Here is an 11,393-nt window from a genome sequence, read left to right as displayed (position 1 = left end):
AGGAACTTTAAAATGTTTCAGCAGTGTAACAAATTAACAATGAAACTTATTCCATTTGACTAGGTCTATGTTGTGATTTTAATCAATCCAGCAGCGTAAAAGGTAAGAAAATCTTGAACTGACCCATAATTCATTAGTGTGAATTCGTGAAAGATAAAAAGAAACAGTGTAAATTTTGTTCCGCGAGAAGAAAACTAATGCATAAACTACCGGTATAACTAGGACTGTCAAAATTTTTTTTTTGTAGTTCCTAATTCAATTGACTTCGATTCAAAGAAATGTGTAGTTCGCAATTAATTCGATTCAAAACAAATCAAATCTAGTTCGATTCGAATCTTATTCAAACTCAAACTAGAGTAAGTTCGATTCGTTGCCACCCCTAGGTGTGACTGAAGCTTGGTTAGCATTCCAGGCATTTCATAACGCACTGAGGTCTAGAATATACAACTTCGCTCTTTCGCGTCAAATCTTTATTTAAAATCTTTATATAATGCCTTGTTTTAGTCTCTGGTCGATCTAAGTTTGAGGATTGATCAAAGAGAGGCCTAAGAATAGGGGATTCACCAGCAACAGTCTGTTTAACTCAATTTGCAAGAAAAACTGGTATTTCCACTGCATGAAAGGCTCGAGTTCAGGATTCTTGAATCACAAATAGCGTAGGAACTAGTTAGTTTTAAATTTATGTGGTTAATTTACATCAACTAGCCTATCTTCATATTATGTACAGAGTTGACGTACATAACAGTAGTGGAAGTACATAACAGTAGCCTATCTTCATATTATCTTCACATCAACTAGCCTATCTGAATAAAGTTCACACTTATCTAAATATTATGTACAGAGTTGACGTGCTTCGCACAACCTCATTGTGATCGAAATCTAAGAATCGTTTTCTTGTGCAACAATTATCGAGCCCTATCAAAATAAACAAAGACCAGAACCCGGAAGTTTAATGAAGTCATATGCTTCCTTTTATTAGGCAGAAAGATCATTCATCAAGCTCCATGCAACAGACATTCTATAATAGAGTTACCAACTAGAAGATGTGAAATCACTTGTGGAGCACAAAATAGTGACAATAATGAAATACATTTAGGGGGCAAAGAAAAAGGCAGCAAAGCACACAAACAAAAAGCTGACACCAAAATTAAGAAGACTTGAAACTCTTTTCATTAATGTAATTCCAGATTTCTCATCGAAATTGAAGTGAACAACACTATTTGATTGGTCACTCTTTAGAAACAACTATTTACCAGTACGATGATGTAACTTTTCTGATATCAGAAGTTCTGACAGCTACTACAACTAAGAGAAGAAGTATACCAAGAGGCACCAGTAGTAACAGGGATGGAGGGGGTGGTAGTGGCGGTAACAGTAGTGGAAGTATGATCAGTGACACTGTCACTAGTACCAGTACCAGAAATGACCCAGTGCCGAAGTAGCCCGAATCCTGATTTTTCTTCCTAGAACTGTAATTTTTTGCTTCCATTAATTTGACATGATGTGCATATGTGCGATGTTTTGAGAAATTCCTCCCCGGGTCAAGCATTGCTGAGTATAGACTTTTTTTTAATATAAAATTGCAGTATCTGATATTTTCTCAGTATATACAACTGTAGAATCTTGAAAGCTCTAGTAAAATTTGACAGACCAATGCTTAACCTGCATAAAAAAAATTAAAATTAGTCAGAATTGATTTGTTCTGCTGATTGGTTCTGCTGTTCTTTTGCTCCAATTATTTTTTTTTCTTGTGATATTTGGTTTTAATACAAATCAGTGACCAGTGATATATGAATGTCAACAAAAAGAAAATTGAAAATATGTATTGGAAAAAAATAGTTAATTCAAGCAAATGCAACTTTGTTTGTTTATTGTGGAAGCAAATATATCTTTTATTTATTGCAGAGAAGGGCCAAACTTATTTTTGGTTCATCGAGAGACACCTCTCAAATTAGACCCAACCTACCGACGATAGTATAAGAGTACCCTTGGGAAATATATCGAAGATATAATACAGAGAATTAAGGAATTCAATTCCTTTAAACAGATCAAACAAATTACAACACACAAAGAAACAGAGAGAGGCCTAAAAAGTACCTTTGCTCGTGCAAGAGGCGCTAGTCAACAAGCCGGAAAATGGAAGAAATATGGAGCTAAGGTATGTGATATTATACACAGAAGATTTGGTAGCTAAATTCTCCTTTGCTCTTTCGGCCTTTCTCTCTCTCTCCAAGATATGCTGCTATCAGTATCAGCCTATCTGTATGAGAAGAGGAGCATTGAATTTTCAAACAGCTTCATATCTCGAGGGATTTGGAGGGATACAATGCACCATATGGCCAACTTGCTCGTAAAATGCGCGACAATTTGGTTCGTGGGGTTCAGCTCGTCCTTTTTCTCTTTTCATTAATCACCCACCTTGTGCCCACCTTTTCCACACCACCAAAGCAGATTTGTTTTTTTTTAATCTTGTTATTAAGTTTACTCGAAAACACATAAAAGATATATTCATAATTAATGTTAGGAATGAAGTCAGAAATTTAGAATTGAAGGACATAATAAGTAATCATAGTTTAATTTGATTTTAATAAGAGGAACCAAAGAATATTTAGAATTACAAATATCATAAAATTTAATGACAACATATATATTTTTTAATTCATAAGAGAGGATTGGCTCCTCTTTGCTTTCGTCCGTCCTGAATGTTTTGACAACAACAAGCATCATCAAGCGAATCTGTAAATAATAATTCAAATTTAGACCCAATAGAAATTCTACTAAAAATATAAAGAACTACTTGTTTTAAAAAAATAGACTTCCACCCCATCCGAACCAGTACATAACTGAGTGCAAATTGGGGATGTTTAAGATTTTTCTTCACTTCTGAGAAAAGCATAGAGCTGTCTATTAGTTGGTACGGAAATCACATCTAGGTTCCTCTCCCCTAGCCGGGAAGGAATCTTAATGCTCTGTTTCGTGTGTTAATACCATGTTATAAATCACTGACAAGGGACGATCAGATCTCACGGCACTTAACGGAAACCGGAAGTCCGGATCTAATTAAAATTTTGACTTTAGATCCAAACCGTCCGATCAAAATTCAGGTCAATTTTTTTTCAATTTGCTGAGGAAATTGTGTTATAAATGTATGTGCTTTGTTTAAAAAAGGGTTGTAAAATAAATAGAATATGTTTGACTGACAGTTGAGATACCATCGTCAAACGACAAATTGTCGTACCGTTCATTAGACGAAATTTTGTGAATCGTTCGTTAATAAAACTGTGTCATACTCATATGTGTGATTTTTTGATAAAATATTTAGAAAGTGTAAATATTACTAAAAATGACAAAATCCACACATGATAGAACTCTAGCTATCAGCCTATCAGTTATTTATAACCAAAGAAGTCCTGAGCGATTATTTTTCAACAGCTTAATTTTTCTTTTTGTCAAATACGGAGACATTTTATCAGTACTGATTTAAAAATCCTTAGAATGATCTTCAAATAAAAAATAAAGTAAACTTGGAGTGCGGCCAGCAATCTTTACTTGGATAAATGAGTACCAAAATCCGAACGAATAATTTGTAAATTCTTGTTGCACGAGATACGCGCAATCTCAGAGAGATTTTGATTGCAGCACTTCTCTCGGAAAACATAAAACAATTAACAACTACTTTTTTTTTCCATCGTGTTTGGATATTTTACGTGAATTGCAGTTTATCTTCTCTAGGAATTCGCAGTAAATCCGAATTATTAATTGGTATGTGTTACAGCAACTTGAAGGATTAGCTGGACATAATTAAAATAATAGAACTTGCAACATGGATGCACTGTCTCAAGATGAGCAGGATTTTTAAAGTTTTTTAAATCCTCAAATTAAAGATCTGCTACAGTGATTTCCATTTGGTAATTAGGATCATAATAATAATTAATAGCTTCAAATTGAAGGCGATAGATAGACATACCAAAATTGATTGCATAGGCCTCAGATATCAAATCAAAAAGTCCGAATTAACATTTTTTTTTTCTAAATCTGAAACTTTTTCCGTAGACAATTTGTCTTTGATTGTTTATCCAGACAAAGAATGGCTTAACAAATTATTTATATTAGGGGGACTTTCGTTCTTTACGAATAGACGATATGAAAGACAACAATGAAACTCTGAGCTACCTCCCCTCCCTCCTCTCTCATCTCTACCTCTTCGGGTGGAGGAGGGTGAGAGAGAGGAGGGAGGGAGCCAAGCCGATGTGAGTATGAAGTCTCTACATTTATCTTGATTGGAGTGCAACGGATGTTAGACGAGAATAGATTTGGTCGTGAAGAGAGATAGAGAATAAGATAATAAGTCAATTATGAAAATGGTGATAATAAGAGTGTAGATATGTAGGAAAAAAAGAATAGAATGATTTAGAAGAATTGAAGAGAATAAATTAGTAGATCTAGAAATGAGGATCATTTGATGCGTTGAAAATATTTGTTTTATCAATAAAATTGTTAGTAGACATTCAAAGTCACTAATCTTAAAAAAAAAAGAAATTAACAATATTAACAATCTTAAAAAAATTTAATTCAACATATAGTCATGATTTATATTATGCATACAATACATCTTCAATTATGATAAGATTTGATGTATATTCCACCGTACATCATAATAACATGAAATTAACAGTCTTTAATGCAAAAATATAAATTATATGAAATTAAATTGTTAAGCTATCTATGTATTCAATAAAAAAAAAATATGAAGTTACTTTCTTTATAATTCATATAAATCTTTAAATTTATTATCAAAATTGTCAAGTAATGACTAAGAAAAGGATTGTTCTCAAATGAAACAAAAAATCCACACAAAGCATGGGACCAATTCCTAAGCATACATCTTGTTATTGGCCTTTTGAAAAGTAATTGTAAAGTCGGCTCGTTCATGGGTCATGGGCTCATGGCCTTTTGAAAAATAATTTCAAATTCTACAAGCTATCTTAAATAATAACAACATTTTTTTAGAACAAAAATGTATTAATTGCTTTCGAAAGAGATAGGTTAATATAAAATAGCAACAAATAACATGTACATTTTTTTGTATGAAAACTTCAAATCAGTTTAAAGCATTTTATTAAAAGATAATTAGTTGGTTCTACCAATTTTTATGCACAATTGAAATAAATTAATTGTTTTCTAAATTAATCAGTCAACCATTAGAAATTTAACATTACTAAAAAAATAAAAATAAAGCATACACTGGAAACTAGTGCCTAAAAATGAGAAATATTATAATCATCTTTTCTTTTAATTTTGAAAAGGCATAAAAACAGCAATGAATTAACTTTGTATATTGTGTTGTTTATATCAAATATTCGGAAAAATAGTTTACTTTTAGTTCAAGATCTATAGCCAATACACATAAAAAGCTCGGTGACTATTTTTTTTTCTAGATTATCCGATTTTTAAGAACTTAAGATTTTTTTTCAGTTCTCGAAGAAAAATATGTTTTGAATGGATAAACTTTGTTACTATCCAACGAATTTAAAATTTTATAGTTTTCCAATTCACGTTAAAAATTTATGAAGATAGAATGATGCGGACAAGTAGTTTCCTATCAAGCACATACTAACATTTTTTATGTTATAATCTCTAGAAAAATATGTACGACTACATTACGTGTCTCATGTCATTATCAACATTATGGTGCTATCAACGTCGATTTTATCCTCTCTCTTTTTTTTTTCCATATCAAATGATTGAATGTTACAGTGCTAGAAATACAAATATCTTGTGTGTAAGGTTAAAATGCTTCATCTTTTTATACCTAATTATGTCCCAATATAGCCTTTATTTTTGTTTAGATCTCTATATTAAAATATATTTAGAGATCAAAATTTATATTTTTAAAATTTTTATTATTATTTTTAGATAAGTACAAAATAGAAGATTTGGACCATCCAAATATTGTAATTTTGTACTATCTAAAAAAGGACGGTTCGAATGCCTCATATCTTTCATACTTTATTGTGCCTCACATTTTATTTCTTCATTTTTGAAGTTCAAACTATTGATCCGAATAGTGACGGAACCATAGTGGATTAGGGGTAGGCACAGGGGTAGTCACTTGCCTACCCCTAAATTCGAATTTTTTTTTAGACTTAGTGGTATTTTATACTTGTACCTATTTTGGATGGAAACAATACCTACTCTTGGATTTAATTCACATCCAAGTAGAAGAAAATTACGTGGAAAAGAAAGTTAGTCCAGACTGATTTGTGTAAAAGAATTAAAGAAAAAAGATGCGGTTCGATTTGCTACTCCATTCATAAGAATCGTTGATTTGTCTAGACAAAAAAAAAGATAAGCTACTAGGGATCTAAATATATATCATGTCATAACTAGTCATGCCGTGACTTGAATCACGTGACGTGCCGTGACTAAATTTGGAAGGATGGTCATAGCACATGAATGGTCACAACACGTTAATAACGCCATGACCAAGGCATGTCGTGACCACACGTGACATATCCAAATGTGACCGGTTACGTTTGGTCATGTTTAACTATTTTTTTCATAATTTATGTTAGTTTATTCAAGGTTCACCATTCGATCAAGATATAACGGTCTTAATTACACGTGACTCATGTGACCATGTGCTATGTCGTGACCAAAATCTTTCGCGTGACGTGTCCGTGTCGTGTCAAATTTTTGAAAGATGATCACGTTGCATGAATGGTCACGGTACGGGACACACAATTCACAACACATGACCAGCACACGTGCCATGTCATGCCATGATGGAACTGTGTTGTGTTGTGACTAAACCATGTCGTGTCGTGACATATTTGGTCACATCGTGAGTTTAGATTCATATATACTTTTCTGCTCTAATTTGTCAAGAGAAAAAAAAATTATACCCCTGATTAGTATTTTGTGCCTACCCCTGACCGGAATTCTGGATTTGTCCTTGAATCGGAATCGCTCAACATGATATCTATAGTAAATTTTAAATATGCTTGAAGACCAATTTTTTTTTTTTTGGAACATTTTTAATATGTATTAAGATAGGTATAAAATCATTTTTTGTACCTATCTAAAAGTTAATAAAAGATTTAAAAAAATATATAATATTTGGTCTCCAAGTAATTTTAATATGGATATCGTATTGAGTGATTCAAATCGACTGTTTTAACTTTAAAAACAAAAATACATGATATGAGCCACAATGAGACATGAAAGGCACGAGACATTTGAACCTCTAAAAAAAATAGTAAACAAATTCTAAAAAACAATAAAGTCTAGACTTGAAATACATTTTATTATGGAGATCATGTTGAGCGGCTCGAATCGATTGTTAGAACTTTAAAAACACAGATAAAGATGTGGGCGTCTTTAGTGCATAAAAAGATGGGGCACTTTAACCCTACTCGCATATTTTATTTAAACAAAATACTATATATTTTTTAGACCAATTCGTCATAACAAAACATATGTCAACTAAAATGATTGTAAAACACATTCGAGTACATATGAAATACAGGACTCATTTTGTCCACAAAGAAGAGATGAGCATACTCGAAAAAAAAAAAAATCCCAAACTGATATGTACAAAACAAATTTTATGCACGTTTAAAATATTGTAATATTAATCCACATAAATTTCCTGGAACCCTACTTGATTTCCTGGAATGGTCCAATGAGCGTAGAATCGAAGCCGTTGGTAAATACTTGGTGCCAGATGAGAGCGTTGCTTTGTTCAGTGCTTTGTGCAGATATGTTGAGATGGGGGAATCAAAATCTGAGTGCTCGTTGGTCGAATCAAACATTATATGTTCATTGTTGCAGTCCCCACCTAAAAGGAACAGGTTTGCAAATGAAATTGTTGGTTTGCCCATGGATGATACATTCTTTTCTAAGCCATTTCAACCGAAGAAGAGTGTAAGCACAACGATTGATAATTTTGGGCGCAGAAAGAAGGCAATCATCTCTTGTGTTCCTAGTAACTCCAATGAGGTTGAAGCTGGCCAGGCTCAGTTTTTGGACCTCGCTTTCAATGGAAAAATGGCACCTCCTAGGAATGTGTTTGATCAGGAGGAACAATTGGCGTCAGAAATCTCAAGCTCTTCACTGTGGTCAGAGTTGAGAAGCAAACCTCGTGTAAGGAGCTCACTTCCCACAAAAGGACAGGAATTCAAAGGAAGCTGCCAAAAGAATTCAAGTTCCAGCAACACTTTGAGCAAGGAGTCATGGACTGCAAACCCTTCTATGTACCAAGGTAGTAAGGAAGCTGCCAAAAAAATTGACAAATACCCGGATGTATATCCTGGAGGAGGTAAGAATGCAATAGATCCACTTAGGCCAAATTGGAAGGATATAAAGTTGAAACAGACTACAATTCCAACTACAGAGAAAAGAAGCCCTTCTTTGACTCCTTTTGACAAAAGAGCAAGACAGGTATTGTACTGAGCTTGTCGCATAACTAGTTTGATTAATTTTTTTGTTTGTCCTAATTATTTTATGTTTTGTTATAAAATCTTACAATTATGGTGCAGAATCTTTCATTTACTAGCGATGGGAAAGATAAGCAAAGCAGGCTGCTGTGGAGAAGGACAGATAGCCTGTCTATTAGTACTACTACTAGTCTTGGCAAAAGATCCAGAGAAGGTCATTTTGGTAATCTTTAAATTTAAGTTTGCTACTCTTTCCTTTCTCAGTCCTTATTGGGTTGTAGGTAGAAAAGAGAAACCATTGGATTCCTAAATGTCACAGTTTGTTCCTGCATTCTTCTGGCAGTGTATAGTAAAATGTCTCAAGGATATAAAGGTCCTTTTTAGGTTTTTAGAAAAGCTAGATAATACCTGACATATGTAATTTAATTGCTGGATATGCAACTAATTAGGTTCGTTGACTTACATATTTTTCAAATCTCAAAACGATGTCAGGATTCTCGACATCGGACATGATGAAACTGATTGTAAAAACTCCAGGCAGCAGCAGCTTACAAGATCTGCTTCATGTCATCTGCCAATCATCTGAGATTTCTGGTATGCCCTTTTCAAAATTCTCAAGTTACTTACCTTGTTAACTTTTACCTGTTCTGGATCCAGACATTCCAGTTCCAAATATAAATTTTCTTCTAATGAAACCCCAATAAACAGGAATTATCAATCAACACTGAATATTATTCAAGTGTAATGTATTTGCTTCATATAATTTTGGTTGAAACATAGGGATCCAAGAAAGGAAGTATGAGAATACTTTAAATAAAATACATACTGACAAAGAAGGTAGACTTCGCTTTCATCTACTTGGGGAGAATGGAAAAAGAAAGAAGCACATCAAGACTTTAGAAGAGAAAATTTTTGTCCTTGCAAATGACTGCTTGACTGGAGACCCATTAATTCAGGATCTATCACTATCCCAGGTTGATTTTTTATTCTAATAATAAAAATAACATTAACTGTTGAAATCCTAAAAGAGATTTTGTTTCAGTCTAGGGGTTATGGTTAAGAGGTAGAAACAAAAGAGAAAAAAAAAGGGCTCATTTGAAATAGCATTTTGCTGAAAAAAAAATGTAAATAGAAGAACAAAAAATTAATCAATCATAGACGCCAAACATAAAAGAATAAACTTACAATAATAGAGGTATTGAGAATCTATAATGGTGCAAAATAGTTTCTGATTATTGCCATGCAAGCAGGAGGCCAGCTCACTGTGCTCAAATGGGTAGTACATAGCAGAATGTATGAGAAAACACTTCATACTCAGAAAGAGCTACAAGGCAGCTATGAATTCAATGCTTCTTGCCAAGTGTCTTTACCAGAAGCTATGGGATATCAGCCCATTCTTGCTTAAGCAACTACCCAACATTGATATAATTACAGCAAAGGTACCAAATTATGAAAATGGTACCGGTCCCAGCTGTGCACTAGTACGTACCGCCGGCCATGTACCTAATTAATCAAGGAAATTATGTCGTATATTTTTCTCTTAAATGGAGAATATTTACCTTTTTCAAAATTAGAATTTCGCTTATCACATGCTAAATGCTCATACTAAATATAGGGGAGATTTTACAAAATGCCCTTCCTTTTCAAAACCTAGAACAAAATACCCCCTCTTGAAAATTATTAACAAAATGCCCCTCTGGACCCCACCTTTCCTCTCTCTTTCCCTTCCTCCCACTAATTCCTGTTTACTCCGTTTCCCCAATTGTCTTCCCGCCTTCTCCATTAGCGACTGCCTCTTCATATCCCACATATCGCAACTTCGTTTTTCATCTCTCGTCACTGATTTCTTCGCCTCTCACCGCTAATCCTTCATCTCTAATATTTTTGATAAATTTCTTCATTTCTTTGTGATTATAATATTTGCTTGAAATCCTTATTAGGCGCTTTTTAAATATTTCAATTCTTCACCTGTGACGCTAAGGAAGTTACAATAGAGACATTAAATAATTTACAGAACTAGAGAAAAGAAGGAAATGGAATTCATCTTTGTTGCTTCAGTCACCAAACAAATGTAGCCTTCAAGCAGTGCGAAGATGGATCTATAATTCCAACCAAGTAATTTTTTTTTTTGAAATGACCTACTATTTGGTCAAGGTGCTCCAACCTAGACCAATTCTATTAACCCATTGCGCATTCTTTTACAGGTTTTTTTTTTAAATCTATATTTCTGGCATTTTTCAACTTTGATTAGTTTCTCATGGTATTTAGTAAACTGTAAAGTTTTTTTGACTAAATTTTTCTACATTATTAATATTACATATCTGTTTTTCTGACTAATAGGGGACTACAAAGAAGGATATTACATTGGTATAGAGATTCCAGAAGACGATCCACAAGCAAATAAACCATTTTATGGGCCAAATCAGTGGCCTTCTAATGGTAAATTTTTAATTTTTTTGTAGTTGTTATTTATAGCAATTACATTCACAATATCAATTTTTAGGGTTTAATGGCAAGTGATGAAAACAAGAAAAAAAGCAGGAACAATTATTTTTGATATATGAAATGAATTTGTTTTGTATATTATTGTCTTTGATCTCAAAATTTTGAATTTCAAATCACTATTGAAATCATTTCTGGTTTTGTAAAAATTAGGTTCTGATCAGAGCCTTAGGCACCGTGGCCTAGATAATTTCATTGAGAATTGAACAACATAGAGCAAATATTATTTGAGTTACTTAGAGAACAGTAAACTTAGACTAGATCTGATCCAGCAAATATAATTGTGAAATTACTTATCTCTCTATTTTTTTTTTCTTATTTGATACATCGTCTTTTTTCTTCAGATTAATTAAAAAGATTTTATAAAATAATATTTTTTTGAAAGAACAGATGTTGAAAGATTTTACATATAAGCTAATTGTATGTTTTCTAATTTTAGCAAATAAAATTTTA

The 11,393-nt window shown here is 33.0% G+C and overlaps 1 protein-coding gene and 1 long non-coding RNA gene across 3 annotated transcripts; one reads left to right on the top strand and one right to left on the bottom strand.

The window, feature by feature from the left end:
* Positions 1 to 1,137: 1,137 nt before the first annotated feature.
* On the bottom strand, positions 1,138 to 2,361 carry LOC144550575 (uncharacterized). Its single transcript, XR_013510504.1, has 2 exons — positions 2,098 to 2,361; positions 1,138 to 1,662 (listed from the first exon to the last, which is right to left on the bottom strand). It is a non-coding gene; the product is annotated as an uncharacterized LOC144550575 (long non-coding RNA).
* Positions 2,362 to 7,714: 5,353 nt separating this feature from the next.
* LOC144550573 (uncharacterized) lies at positions 7,715 to 11,113 on the top strand. Of its 2 annotated transcripts, none has more exons than XM_078298576.1 (5): positions 7,715 to 8,442; positions 8,541 to 8,661; positions 8,931 to 9,032; positions 9,219 to 9,412; positions 10,779 to 11,113. In XM_078298576.1, the coding sequence occupies exons 1-5, from the start codon at positions 7,771 to 7,773 to the stop codon at positions 10,809 to 10,811; spliced, it is 1,122 nt and encodes a 373-aa protein (XP_078154702.1). In that variant the 5' UTR covers positions 7,715 to 7,770; the 3' UTR covers positions 10,812 to 11,113. The 2 variants fall into 2 exon arrangements, with proteins under 2 accessions (XP_078154702.1, XP_078154703.1); XM_078298577.1 differs by lacking the exon at positions 10,779 to 11,113 and adding an exon at positions 9,689 to 10,304.
* The last annotated feature ends 280 nt before the right edge of the window (positions 11,114 to 11,393 follow it).

The sequence above is a fragment of the Carex rostrata genome, chromosome 2 (assembly GCF_964058835.1).
Source record: "Carex rostrata chromosome 2, lpCarRost1.2, whole genome shotgun sequence".
NCBI lineage: Eukaryota > Viridiplantae > Streptophyta > Magnoliopsida > Poales > Cyperaceae > Carex > Carex rostrata.
This window is presented reverse-complemented; position numbering and strand designations above follow the sequence as displayed.

Coding starts and splice junctions, on each gene's coding strand:
- LOC144550573 (XM_078298576.1), top strand. CDS start 7,771: ATGGGGGAATCAAAATCTGAGTGCTCGTTGGTCGAATCAAACATTATA. Junction 9,033..9,218: donor CCAATCATCTGAGATTTCTG/GTATGCCCTTTT, acceptor GTTGAAACATAG/GGATCCAAGAAAGGAAGTAT. Junction 9,413..10,778: donor AGGATCTATCACTATCCCAG/GTTGATTTTTTA, acceptor TCTGACTAATAG/GGGACTACAAAGAAGGATAT.